The sequence below is a fragment of the Vipera berus genome (assembly GCF_964194415.1).
Source record: "Vipera berus genome assembly, chromosome: 2".
NCBI lineage: Eukaryota > Metazoa > Chordata > Lepidosauria > Squamata > Viperidae > Vipera > Vipera berus.
In genome coordinates this window covers 261043425-261058602 of record NC_138203.1, presented here as the reverse complement: position 1 = coordinate 261058602, position 15178 = coordinate 261043425, and the positions used below count along the sequence as shown (strand labels likewise).

General features: G+C 38.2%; 1 protein-coding gene across 1 annotated transcript in view; it reads right to left on the bottom strand.

Annotated features, from left to right (window-relative positions):
- The window catches only part of CFAP20DC (CFAP20 domain containing), a gene marked incomplete at its 5' end in the record, with an annotated part of 184909 nt that extends 173700 nt beyond the window's left edge, over nt 1-11209 (bottom strand). Inside the window, 2 exons of the mRNA XM_081319078.1 lie at nt 3767-3856; nt 11189-11209. Of these exons, the coding sequence (XP_081175204.1) occupies nt 3767-3856; nt 11189-11209 (111 nt within the window). The remainder of the gene's footprint in view (nt 1-3766; nt 3857-11188) is intronic.
- Nucleotides 11210-15178: the final 3969 nt, after the last annotated feature.

Below are 15178 nucleotides of genomic sequence, written 5' to 3'. Positions count from 1 at the left end.
AAAATATCCCCTGCAACTGAATAAATGCATCAACTGCAAGATTTATTAGTCATAATGCCTACTTGCATATGACAGAAATGGTTAGCCACACTCATATTTATAACTGTTAAGGTGAGTAATATGTTTGATTTTAGGTCAGGAATTGCCAACATGCTTAAATGGTATTTTTTATAAGTCTAATACAAGTGGAAAGCTGGAGTATTAAAATGGAATGGATGCAAAGCCTGTACGTTGATGTCAAGAGATAATATATGTTGAATTCACTGCCCAGTATAGCATAATTCTGAAAATGCACACCGGATCCACTGAAAATAACTCTTGTGAAAAATGGCATTGCAGTTAGGATGTCAGGACTATCTTCCACTTAGTATGTCAAAATATCATCCTTCATTTCACTAACATTTACCATATTTATTTTATTGTTTTTTCTGTCTTGACAACCTGCCATATTAAAACAGTTGCTTGCTTCACTATTTTATCCACAAGAAAAGCCTGAGTAGTTTTATCCAATTAGTTTAAGTAAATGAAACTAAAACTTAAATTATATTTAGGAGTGAATAATCTATTAGAAGAACTAAAGAGCCTCTTGTTGCGGGTGAAGAAGGAGAGTGCAAAAGTTGGGTTGAAACTTAACATTAAGAAAACCAAGATCATGGCATCCGGCCCTCTCAATTCCTGGCAAATAGATGGGGAAGGAATGGAGGTAGTGACAGTGTCAGAATCCATTTATATTTTTATATTTATATTTATATATTTATATATTTATATTAAATATTTTTATATTTATATTTATATATTTGTATCTTCATTTACAACTGAAAAGGAAAGCAATAACCATAAAACCAAGGAGAGTTCCCTTTCCCATGGAAGGACCTGACACCTAGCAACTGATGACAGCTGGACCAAATGGATGAGGGGAGGGGCTGAAATGGGAATGCTTTATATAGGATTGACATGTAACTTTTGTCAGATTCCGTCTTGTATTCCCACAATCGATTCCATCCTAGTAAACATTTTCCTTTTGGACTAAACTTGCATCCAAGAGTTCTTATTTCCTAAGATGTGGATTGAGGTGGGTCCTGACAGTAGACGGAATCTGACAAAAACCAGCCACAGCCAAAAAATCAACAGGTTGCTTCAACTGCGGGAGAGAGGGCCACCGTGCTGCAGAATGTCGTTCAAAAGCCCCCCCACGAAAACCAGAGGCATCATCCTCCAAGAAGCCGGGGAAGCCCCAAGGAAATACAAAAGAATCTTCCATGAAGGGGACAGAGGCTGTAGAGTCCACAATTCCTGCCAGGAACTGGGACTGGACTCCGGCCTGCACCGCAGGGACGGTGGACAACTCGGAAGACAGCTCAGAGGGAGAACCATTGGTAAGTAGACCCCTTCCACCCATACTTAAGACAGTGACTATATTAGCTTCCCCTATGCCTGAAGCAGCCAAAATAAAAGCTCTGATAGACTCTGGGTGCATCCGCTGCCTTATCAGCCCAACGCTGGTGGAGAGATTGAGCATCCCAGTGAGGAGGCTAAAACAACCAATCTCTTTTAGTCAATTAGATGGGACAATATCAGGGGGAGGACCAGCCACCCTAGCCACTTTACCAATCCACCTATCACTGGGGCCCCATGAGGAGGACATAACGTTTATAGTGGCTCCAGGCATGGAATGCCCAATGATCCTAGGACTGGAATGGCTGAAGAAATGGAACCCCGGGATAAACTGGAGGACAGCAGAATTCAATTTCCCAAAGGGGGGGCAGAAGAACTTAGACTCCAAAAGCACCCCCCCAACTCAGAGGGAGGAGACAGCAGCAGTGGGGAAAGAGAAGGGATTACCAGAGATACCGGAGGAATACAGGGACCTGGCTGAGGTTTTCAGTGAGGAAAGAGCAGATGAGCTTCCCCCCCACCGCCCCACAGACTGCACCATAGAATTCAAACCTGGGGCAAAACTCCCAAAACCCAGGATGTATGCCATGAGCCCAAGGGAAATGGCAGAAATGGAGAGATTCATAAAGAAAAACTTAGAAAGAGGATTTATTGAGCCTGCCAAACCAAAAGTGGCCGCCCCGGTTCTGTTCAGGGAGAAGAAGGATGGGTCCTTTCGTTTGGTTGTGGACTATAGAAATTTGAACACAATTAGTGAATGTAATCTGTACCCCCTTCCCCTAATGAAGGATATGTTATCCCACCTATCGAAAGGAAAGATTTTTACCAAACTAGACCTGAGGGAAGCATACTACCGTATTAGGATTAAGGAAGGAGACGAATGGAAGACTGCATTCAACTGCCCAATGGGGTGCTATCAATTCAAAGTATTGCCATTCGGACTGCAAGGGGCCCCCGTAGTCTTTATGCAATTAATTAATGACGTGCTGAGAGAGCACCTATATAAGGGGGTCCTGGTTTACCTCGATGACATCCTTATCTTCACAGAAACCAAAGAGGAACATATCAAACTAGTCAGAGCAGTTTCCGTCTTGTATTCCCACAATCGATTCCATCCTAGTAAACATTTTCCTTTTGGACTAAACTTGCATCCAAGAGTTCTTATTTCCTAAGATGTGGATTGAGGTGGGTCCTGACAGACAGATTTTATTTTCCTGGGCTCCAAGATCACTGCAGATGGGAACTGTAGCCAAGAAATTAAAAGACGCTTGCTCCTTGGGAGGAAAGCCATGGCAAATCTAGACAGCACACTAAAAAGCAGAGACATCACCCTGTCAACAAAATTGTGTATAGTCAAGGCTATGGTCTTCCCAGTTGCAATGTATGGCAGTGAAAGTTGGACCATAAGAAAGGCTGAGTGCCAAAGAATTGAGGCCTTTGAACTATGGTGTTAGAGAAGACTCCTGTGAATCCCTTGGACTGCAAGGCGATCAAACCGGTCAGTCCTAGAAGAAATCAACACTGAATGCTCTTTAGGCCAGATCCTGAAGCTAAAACTCAAATACTTTGGCCACCTAATGAGAAGGAAGGACTCACTGGAGAAGAGCCTAATGCTGGGAAAGATTGAGGGCAAGAGAAGAAAGGGACGACAGAGAATGAGGTGGCTGGATGGAGTCACTGAAGCAGTAGGCGTGAGCTTAAATGCACTCCAGAAGATGGTAGAGGATAGGAAGGCCTGGAGGAACGTTGTCCATAGGGTCGCAATGGGTCGGACACAACTTCGCAGCTAACAACAAAATCTATTTAAGATGCTGACTATGCAGGCTTCACGAGGACATCAGGAATCTCCTTCCTTCCATTCTCCTTCTCTGTATCTCTAATTTTGTTAAAAAGCGTGGAAATACCTGGTATCTTGAAAACTTGCCCCAAACTTGTGCATTTTATTTAGTCCTAATAAATATATTTCCTGACTAGAGATGTTCATTTTCTTAACAGACTAAAAGAGTTTGTTTTATTATATAGAAAACATAAAGATACAAACAAATATCTTTATCTTGTATGCTGCAGTGTCATACACTGTATACGAACATGGGTGGCTATATAAATTTATTAAATAAAAACAAACAAACAAATAAATATCCACACACACCCCGCCAAAATCTATTCAAACAAAAACCCTGGAGATCTTAAATACACAAAAACCTAACAGATTTTATCTGCATTTAGACTAGTTATTGCTAGTTATTCTGCCCTGATTAAAGGAATGAAAGAGATATTTTTTTCAAAGTTAGTCAAAGCTTTCATTTTTTTAAAGAAAAAAAAACAACTCTACACTTTATAATCAGGCTTTTACCATCTTTCCAAAACATACTTTCCCTATGACTGAAGGATTGCCCAAAATTTTCCATTTGGTCCCAGTGTTCTTGCCTTGAGCACTGAAGATTTCAACGAATGGGCCACCCTGCAATTAAAAAAAGAAAGAATCTGTCCCATTGTCATAAGAAATCAGCAAGGGTAATACTTAATTCATAAGTACATCTATTCAACATTCATTCTTACAATGAATATGAAGTGTCATTACAAGCTTATTTCATCTGGATGCTCAGCTGGCAACAGAAACTAGAAGTACAATTCAGTAGTTTATACTATCACAGTAGATGTAGTCTTTTCTGGAGAAAATGGATCATGTTGCAGTAACTTCCCTTGTACTGTAATATTGTTGCCTTTGGAAAGTGTCCAAAAACTTCACCTAGTCTAAATTAATTGGGGCTCTCTAAATAGAATATGTTATTTTAAGGCGCTGTACTTACCTATAACTCTATAAATCTAAAGTGCTGCATGATACAGGACCTGGTTATTTGCAGAACTGCCTATATATGCCCACTGTGTCCGTCCATCCCGCCAGATCTAACTGGGTCCCATGCTCCCACGTCCCTTCTGTGAAACAGTGCCATCTAGTGGGCAAAGAAACATACAGAAGGCCAAAGAACGACTGCCTGATTGTTTACAAGGAAAGACTGAGAGATACGGGACATAAGGACAATGAGAGAGAGAGAGAGGGGAGAGAGAGAGAGAGAGAGAGAGAGAGAGAGAGAGAGAGAGAGAGAGAGAGAGAGAGAGAGAGAGAATACAGGACAAGTAAGAAAGAAAATAAAAATAATATGGCAGCAGTAATATAATGAAATTGCTTGTAATAGAAAAGAATTATGTTATGGAGTGCCATAGAATTGTGAAATTATGCCTAATAGGTAGCATTAAAAAGAAGTTTGCTAGGATGATGAACTGAAAGAGGCTACCGATGAAAAAAAATATGCAGAACAGCAAAAATGAGGATGAGAGAAGGATATACCATGTATACAAAGAGAAAAAGACAACTGCAGAGAATTTATTGAGAGGAATGGTTATGTTTAGAAGGGTGAGAAAATGCAGAATTTTTGATGGAAATGATAAAGAGTTTGGGGAATGAAAAGGGTTGAACAAGGAGCAGCCAAGTAGAGAATGAATGAAATCAAAAATTAAAATGATCAATTCACGGGTGATGATATTGAAGTGAGGGAATGTTGGCAGCAACATTTTAGAGGTTAGCATGGCACTGATAGCCATACATCAAAGACTGGACCTGAAATGAATGCTACAAATGTTAGCATCCAAGAAAAAAAAAGATGAAAGTCATAAATGCTGTGAGAATATTGAAAAGTAATAAGGCTGTAAGGGTGGATAATATACAGGTGAAACTTGAAAAATTAGAATATCGTGCAAAAGTTCATTTATTTCAGTAATGCAACTTAAAAGGGGAAACTAATATATGAGATAGATTCATTACATGCAAAGCAAGATAGTTCAAGCCGTGATTTGTCATAATTGTGATGATTATGGCTTACAGCTCATGAAAACCCCAAATCCACAATCTCAGAAAATTAGAATATTGTGAAAAGGTGCAATATTCTAGGCTCAAAGTGTTCCACTCTAATCAGCTAATTAAGCCATAACACCTGCAAAGGGTTCCTGAGCCTTTAAATGGTCTCTCAGTCTGGTTCAGTAGGAATCACAATCATGGGGAAGACTGCTGACCTGACAGTTGTGCAGAAAACCATCATTGACACCCTCCATAAGGAGGGAAAGCCTCAAAAGGTAATTGCAAAAGAAGTTGGATGTTCCCAAAGTGCTGTATCAAAGCACATTAATAGAAAATTATGTGGAAGGGAAGTGTGGAAGAAAAAGGTGCACAAGCAGCAGGGATGACCGCAGCCTGGAGATGATTGTCACGAAAAGGCCATTCAAAAGTGTTGGGGACTTTCACAAGGAGTGGACTGAGGCTGGAGTCAGTGCATCAAGAGTCACCACACACAGACGGATCCTGGACATGGGCTTCAAATGTCGTATTCCTCTTGTCAAGCTGCTCCTGAACAACAAACAACAGGCTAAAGAAAAACAGACCTGGTCTGTTGCTCAGTGGTCCAAAGTCCTCTTTTCTGATGAGAGCAACTTTTGCATCTCATTTGGAAACCAAGGACCCAGAGTCTGGAGGAAGAATGGAGAGGCACACACTGCAAGATATTTGAAGTCCAGTGTGAAGTTTCCACAGTCTGTGTTGATTTGGGGAGCCATGTCATCTGCTGGTCAACGCAGCCATCTATCAGGAGATTTTGGAGCACTTTATGCTTCCTTCCGCAGACGAGCTTTATGGGGATGCTGACTTCATTTTCCAGCAGGACCTGGCACCTGCCCACACCGCCAAAAGCACCAAAACCTGGTTCAATGACCGTGGGATTACTGTGCTTGATTGGCCAGCAAACTTGCCTGAACTGAAACCCATAGAGAATCTATGGGGCATTGCCAAGAGAAAGATGAGAGACATGAGACCGAACAATGCAGAAGAGCTGAAGGCCGCTGTTGAAGCATCCTGGTCTTCCATAACACCTCAGCAGTGCCACAGGCTGATAGCTTCCATGCCACACCGCATTGAGGCAGTAATTGCTGCAAAAGAGGCCCAAACCAAGCACTGAGTACATATGCATACTTATACTTTTCAGAGGTCCGATATTGTTCTATATACACTCCTTGTTTTATTGATTGCATGTAATATTCTAATTTTCTGAGATTGTGGATTTGGGGTTTTCATGAGCTGTACGCCATAATCATCACAATTATGACAAATCACGGCTTGAACTATCTTGCTTTGCATGTAATGAGTCTATCTCATATATTAGTTTCCCCTTTTAAGTTGCATTACTGAAATAAATGAACTTTTGCACAATATTCTAATTTTCTGAGTTTCACCTGTAATGTTAAATATGGATATGTTTTGCTTACAGAGTAGCAGTGTAACTTGTTTAACATTTATGTGAAGTCTGACATTGGAGGAATGCATTATTGTTCCTCAATGTAAACAGAAAAATAGTAGAAGTGAATGCAAAAAAAAAATTAATGGATTTATGTGATGCCCACTTCGTAGTGTGACTTTGAGTAACTAATCTCTCATTCAGTTCAATGCACCAAAAAGATGAAAACAGAAAGGAAAAAGGGCATAGCCACTCTGCACAATCAAAATCTTTAAAAAAACAGACTCATCTAATGCCCAGCTCAAAACACAAGGAAATAATAGATCTTCAAGAACATTATTTAATAAGAAGTTGTTATGGGAATAAATGGAATGCTTAATAAATATTTTGGGTTTGTGAGGGAAATAAGACTAGGATTTCTGATGGCCACCTGATTGTTTAATGTGATCGTGTGTAATGTTTAAGGAAGTGTAGTGACATTAGAGATGTGTTGTTGGAGCTGTGAATGCAAATATTGCTCTATTGTTGGATGAGAGCCGCAATAACTTGCGGTGAATGTTGGAAAGATTGCATGCAGCATGGACTATGAATCTAAAAATTAAGTTAACAAAGTAGGTGGAGAGTGGCTGATAAATGAACGTGGTTTGACTATAAACACGAATGATCAATATGTAAGAAGTTTGTTGATGTGGGTTAGATATGCAGACAAAACGATTGAGCATCAAACTGCAAAAACTGGTATGCGAAGGATGAATTTCTTCAAAGCAAGCAGAACAAAAACCTTTGGTGGATGGGATACAGTTGACGAGAATCCTCAGAAAGAGGTGAGCATTTTAAAGAGGAAAGTGCATGAACCTGTAGCAGAAGCAAGGAAGTTTGGAAAGAATAGAGATATAAAGCAAATCATGCTGACATACATTAGTTTCGGCTCTGTTTCCTTTCGTCTTATCTCATGCGTTTATGACTTCCTTCTCATTTTCCATGCTGTGCAAGAAGCTGCTTATCTTGAAAGGGAGTAGCAATGATAGGTACAGTAGGTATTGAATAACTACTACTTTACTATGGAGGGTTTGTGACTTTTGTTGCTGTTTTGTTGGATGTTATATGCACATATGAATAAGGTTGTTTATTATTATTTGGGACTGACAACTGTTTGTTAGGATTATTTTTTACAATATAAATTGTTAGAGGTATAAATACTGGTGTGCAAAGCTCACTCATTTGGGAACAAGACTGTTCCAGAAAAGTCCTGAACATTCTTTGCCCCTTCTAGACATTTTTAAGCTGGTTCTGCAATTTACAGAAGTAAATCATTTGTAAAGTAAACCTAGATGATGTCCTGGGATAGTTCAACCCTGAAATAAATTGCTTTGTTCAGAATGCCATATCCAGAACACATTGAATATTTTAAAATTCTATAGAACACAATATTTCTGAGTGGGTTATACTTTTCTATACTTTAGGTTGATTTTTAACAATTGTTTTAAAATTAATTTTTAAATTGTTTGTATGTAGAAAATTGAGTATTTAATTTTACAATTTATGAAATCAACACTTTGCATTGAGTTTTGAAAAAATGGGAATGAATACATCTGGCACTTATTATTTAATCACTATATAACTACTCATGTTGAGAGAAAATAACTTGGAATAATATATTCTATATGCTAAGGCCCAGTAACTGTAGCTTTTTAGATGAACTGAATATTCTTCAGTGTAAACTCATTACCATAATCTAATCTGAAGGCTATCAACAATGATCAATCCTATTTAATATAAAGGCTAGGATAAAACAGTGCTAGTATTTCTACCACTCTATATAGGAGTGGGATTCAATCTGAAATACAAATAAGATCACAAGCAATGGCAATTATCAGTGTCAGATTGGATTTTACCTGCAATTCATATGGTAGGAGATTGAAATAGTTTAGAACCCACTTCAAACTCACATAAAGTGACAAAAAGGGATAAAAAATCTCCTCAGGACAAGCTGTATACTCTAAAATTTTTGGAGTTCTCTGTAGAAATTCCTTTGCAGCAACTTCAATACGGGAAAAGTTTATTTTTATTTATTTAGCTATTAAATATATAAGCTCCCTAAATGTTTATATTCTGTAAAGTTAGAAGGGATAATTTAAGTCAGGGAGTCCATCTCTCAAGCTCAAACTAATGTCCAAATTAAAGAATTCCCACTTTCCTGCACTTCCATCCCCAATGTTTATCCAGCCAGATCATACCTGGGTGTGACTTTTTCTGGATTCTCCAGAAAATATTTCTATTAGCTTTTACCATATTAAAATCCAACCTGATAATGTGTTGCCAACCATATATACACAAACGTTATAATTCAGGCAGAAAATAAATCAATTGGAAAAAACATTTTATTAAATTTGATTAAAAATTACAATTACAAAGATAAAACTAATATAAACAGAAAAGAATGAAAAGAAAAAAAATCAAAAGTGCAGAAAAATGGAAGCTCTTCTAGTTTGTTATTTGTATATCCCTTTTTAATTATTAAGACATCAGCTGATTTGTTTTCTATGTCTAGTGTGGCATCTTTTTCCATGTCATTCTTACTGTCTGTCATTTTTAAATCCACTTTCAGATCAGTTGCAGTCTTGTCTAGTAAAACTTCTTGTGCTTCCATTACATTTTGTAAAACACCATCTATACAGGTAAGAAGGTAAAGGTAAAGGTTCCCCGCACATGCATGCTAGTCGTTTCCAACTCTAGGGGCCAGTGCTCATCTCCGTTTCAAAGCCGAAGAGCCAGCGCTTGTCCGAGGACGTCTCCGTGGTCATGTGGCCGGCATGACTAGACGCCATAGGTGCACGGAACGCTGTTACCTTCCCACCGTAGTAGTCCCTATTTTTCTACTTGCATTTTTACATGCTTTCAAACTGCTAGGTTGGCAGAAGCTGGGACGAGTAACAGGCGCTCACTCTGTTACGTGGCGCTTGGGATTCGACCTGCCAAACTGCCGACCATCTGATCGACAAGCTCAGCATCCTAACCCACTGAGCCACCGCGTCCCTTTCTATAGAGGTAGACACCTTTAAAATTAATTTCTGAGCCTGTTATTCAAAAATATCCTTTGACATTTATTTTATTTTATTTTATTTTATTTTATTTTATTTTATTTTATTTTATTTTATTTTATTTTATTTATTTATTTATTTATTTATTATGGGACTTATATGCCGCCCTATCTCCCAGAGGACTCAGGGCGGCTAACAACAATAAAAAACCAACAGTACAAAAGTTAAGAAAAAAATTAAAAACATGCTGAATGTTAAAATCTTTTCTTCTATTCTGTAAGTCAAATTGAAGTGTTTGTCTCCTTTAATTGTTACCTTTAAAGTTCCTTCTGGTTTGCTCCAGTGTCCAACCATCAAAGTCTTATCCTGTTTTTTTTAAGAGATTTCAAAACAAAAGAATTTTCCCATGGAAAGGATTCTTATAATTTATTCCAAAACCTTATTTCAAATCAATCTTGGCCCTAAGTTTTTTCCAAAAATCAAAGTTTTAATCAATGTTTTGCTGTTTATTCCAAAATAATTTTTAAGTCCTTACATTTGTATTTTAAAAAAAATTCCACTAAAGATTGAAGGAAACTTACCCAGTGCTATCCAAAGGTTCCTAATAGCAGAAAACTATTAACAAGAAATTTCTAAAAATGATTAGAAAAGGAAGTATGTGAACCTAGTGTCCTTTTCAAAGCGCCAATCAGTTTGAGGGAAAAGATTGCTATTCCCTCTTTTCTCATAACTCTAAACCACTGGGGATGGCTGTCCTGCAGTTTCTTTGTGAGGAGCTACTGTCTGGAGCACTTATGGGTGATCTCAAGTCCTCTTTTTATCTGGAGAGGAATTATAAAGACCCAATTTACTTGCCAGTTATTCATTCTGTGGCAGTTGCTGGGTAAAAATATTTAGCAGTTCACTATTTCCTCTTTCTCTAAGGAAGACAAGGTAGAATATAGTACCTTGGAAATACCCTTTCCTTCATCCTTATAACAACCCCTTAAGATTGATTACACTGATACAGAATGACCGACTCAATGTCATACATTGGATTTTGTGGTCAATAATTCTTCTAAGACAAGGGAAAGAAATAATGTCTTATGAATATGCAGTTTACATACAATGTGTATTAAGAGTGTTAAGCATATAATTTTTTATGAAAAGAATAGTTGCAAAGTCACAGAAATTCTATCTGGAATGTATTGTCAAAATTTTTATATCTGCAGTCATTGTCCATAATGTTAATAATCGTGGCTTTTTTTCAAGTTTTCAGATCAGATCAGAAAAGTAGAAAAGGCTGAGTAACAAAAACCAATTATAAGCAGTTAAAAATGTGGGGACATCTGTTCAAGTCTTCAAAGAAGAAACAAATAGAGAATATTTATATATCTAAGCAGTTTTTCCTCAATATTACATACTATGCTGGTATCTTTTTTTCATTACTTTCTAAATAAGGACAAAACAACAGAAATATTTCTTCCTTACCTGATATTCATTTTTGAACATTTTAGCAACTGATCAAATGATTTCAATGCATCAGCAAGCAATTTGATTCTTCTAAAAGTTAGAAGGAAAAATATTGTCAGATTCCACACATGGTTAATTAAAAACAAAATAGGAATATATTTCAAGTGTCGATTAGTACTACTACTATTCTCTAATATAAGAAGTAAAAATGTTTTTTTTAATTTTGAACCTGCTGTATTGTGGCTGCTTTTGCTAATATGTTCACCTCGTTTTGTATACAGTCCACCTCATCTCGCTCTATATATTAGTACTAAAAGATTTAGGCTATAATGAGTTAAATAGCAATATATGTAGTGTTTGTATTGCATATGTAAATGGTAAATTCTAAAATACATTAAAACATAACATGACTGGAAAAGTACTAAATCATTTTAACAAAATTCTATGAAAGAATGTTATGAACATTTGAACAGAAGTACAGTATTTTTACTCCTGCTTCTTTGATTCTACTCAAATATTTCTTTTTACTACTTACTATACCATTTATTAATGGAAAAATACACTTTCAGGATCAGAATACATAAACATTCATTTTACAAAGAAGATGATTTGGAGAAGAAGCCAAGGAACTTCAAAGAATTTCTGACTATCACATTATCTCATTTGATTCCCAAACAAAATATCTTTTTTTTCCTCTAGGGATGGGGATGGAGAAGATCAGGACTGAATGCAAATTCCTTAAAGGCACAATTTCACTTCCAGGAATAAAATATTTGTGCATATGTAGAGCAATATGCAACCCCTCTACTCTTTATCATAATCTTTGCCTGGAAGATAAATATAGGAAAATTCATTATATTCATGTGAAAGCTACAACTTGATTTATATTTATTAATGCACACTTATAAATTCATAAAAATGTAGCTTGAGGTGTTGACCAGAATGCATGAATACATTACCATGAAAGGCTACGAAAGGCCATACCCCATAGCCAGCCCTGTATCTTTTATGAGTAATTCTTTCTATTGCAATCAAACTCAACCACATTACAAATATGAAAACATACCATCCATGTACTGTATCTGGCTCCACCTACACTGTAGTTTTCATTGTCTCCAAACTATAGTAACTTTGGTCATAAATATTTTCCTGAACTGAAATATTCAGTGTAAAAACCAAGAAAACCAGAACAAACAAACAAAACCGAGATTACACCTAATAAAGATAGGTAGAGAGAAAAAATTAAAAATCAAGACTAACTTTTTAATTAACAATTGTGATGATTCAGTTTTAGAACTATTTTAGATTCAGATTCAGATTATGCCACATTAACTCAAATTGTCAATATATTCAAGTCGTCTGTCTATATGAAGGAACGGACTGGGAATGATACTCAGAAAGGATGAGGAGGATGGTTATCTATACAGTACTAAGACTTGTTATCATGACCTTTAAAAGGAAGGAAGGATGGAGGGAGGGAAGATTTCTGATGCTCCTTGCCAGCTTTCCACAAAGAAACTCAATAAGGAAGCTGGCAGGAAGTGGGAGGTCATTCCCACTGCTTTTGTTTCTGTATTTATGTATGGAAATATGTCTGAAATGATGACTTAAAGGGACAATGGCTGTCTAGTACAAGTAGTTCCTGATTTACGAATGAGCTCAAAATTTCCATTGCTATGCAAGCCAGTTGTTATGTGAATTTTGCCCCATTTTACAACCTCCCTTGCCACAGTTGTTAAATCAATCACTGCAATTGTTAAGTAACTGCAGTAACCTGTTTGTTAAGTGAATCTGGCATCTATTGACTTTGCTTGTCAGAAGGTGGCAAAAGGTGATCACATGACCTCAGGACACTCTAACAATCATAAATACATGCTAGTTGCCATCACATGACCATGGGGATGCGTCAATGGTCATTAAGTGTGAAAAATGGTCATGTCACTTTTTTTCAATGTCATTGTAACTTTGAACGGTCACTAAACAAATGGTTGTAAGTTATGAACTACGTATAATCCAATAAACGGCAGAATCATACCTATAAAAATTATGGAAACCTAGTGAACATCTTTATCAAATGCCAGACTTTTACACTGAGTAGTAGCACCCTCCAGAATTGCTGCCCATTCTTGAGCTCCACAAACACAGCTCGCTCCTTCCTTCCTTCCTTCCTTCCTTCCTTCCTTCCTTCCTTCCTTCCTTCCTTCCCTCCCTCCTTCCTTCCCTCCCTCCCTTCTTCCTTCCTTCCCTCCCTCCCTCCCTCCCTCCCTCCCTCCCTCCCAAAGGTCACAATAACAAGATTGAGTACTATATAGATAGCCAAAGAATGTTCAAACTATCGCACCATTGCACTCATTTCTCATGCTAGTAAAGTTATGCTTAAAATCCTACAAGCTAGACTCCAGCAGTATCAAATTGCCAACATATGCTCTCGATCATGGAGAAAGCTAGAAAGTTCCAGAAAAACATCTACTTTTGCTTCATTGACTATGCTAAAGCCTTTGATTGTGTGGATCATAACAAACTGTGGCAAGTTCTTAAAGAGATGGGCGTACCAGACCATCTTATTTGTCTCTTGAGAAACCTATATGTAGGCCAAGAAGCAACAGTGAGAACTGGACACGGAACCACTGAATGGTTCAAAATTGGGAAAGGAGTCCGGCAAGGCTGTATACTGTCGCCCTGCCTATTTAACTTATATGCAGAGCACATCATGAGAAAGGCAGGGCTAGATGAATCAAAAGTTGGAATTAAGATTGCCGGAAGAAATATCAACAACCTAAGATATGCAGATGATACCACTCTAATGGCAGAAAGTGAGGAAGAAATAAAGAGCCTCTTGTTGCGGGTGAAGAAGGAGAGTGCAAAAGTTGGGTTGAAACTTAACATTAAGAAAACCAAGATCATGGCATCTGGCCCTCTCAATTCCTGGCAAATAGATGGGGAAGAAATGGAGGTAGTGACAGATTTTATTTTCCTGGGCTCGAAGATCACTGCAGATGGGGACTGTAGCCAAGAAATTAAAAGACGCCTGCTCCTTGGGAGGAAAACCATGGCAAATCTAGACAGCACACTAAAAAGCAGAGACATCACCCTGTCAACAAAAGTGCGTATAGTCAAGGCTATGGTCTTTCCAGTTGCAATGTATGGCAGTGAAAGTTGGACCATAAAAAAGGCTGAGCGCCAAAGAATTGAGGCCTTTGAACTCTGGTGCTGGAGAAGACTCCTGCGAGTCCCTTGGACTGCAAGGAGACCAAACCGGTCAGTCCTAGAGGAGATCAACCCTGACTGCTCTTTAGAAGGCCAGATCCTGAAGCTAAAACTCAAATACTTTGGCCACCTAATGAGAAGGAAGGACTCACTGGAGAAGAGCCTAATGCTGGGAAAGATTGAGGGCAAGAGAAGAAAGGGACGACAGAGAATGAGGTGGCTGGATGGAGTCACTGAAGCAGTAGGCGTCAGCTTAAATGGACTCCAGAAGATGGTAGAGGACAGGAAGGCCTGGAGGAACGTTGTCCATAGGGTCGCAATGGGTCAGACACGACTTTGCAGCTAACAACAACAACAACAACAACAACAACAACAACAACAACAACAACAACAGACAGCCATTCTTATCCTTTCTGAGTATCACTGCCTTCTGGCAGTAACAGAATCTTTAGTAAAAATAATGAGTGAAGCTTGGCCAAATGGGAGGAGTAAATAAGCTGGACAGAACTAAACCTGAAAAAAGTGTTAAAAACAGAATGAATATTCTTGACACACCTGATTAACTTATACAACATTAATTATTAACTATCCCCTAGATCAGAGGTCCCCAACTTTTTGGGCACCAGGGACCGGTTCCATGGAGAGAGGTTTTTTCCGCGGATCGGAAGGTCCGTGGTTTTGTGTGCTGCCTGCATCCGGTGGAGGGGGCTTTGCTTGTTTCTGAGGACCAGTTGCTAGCATTCCGCAGCCTGGTACTGGTCCACGGACTGGAGGTTGGGGACCTTTGCCCTAGATTACATA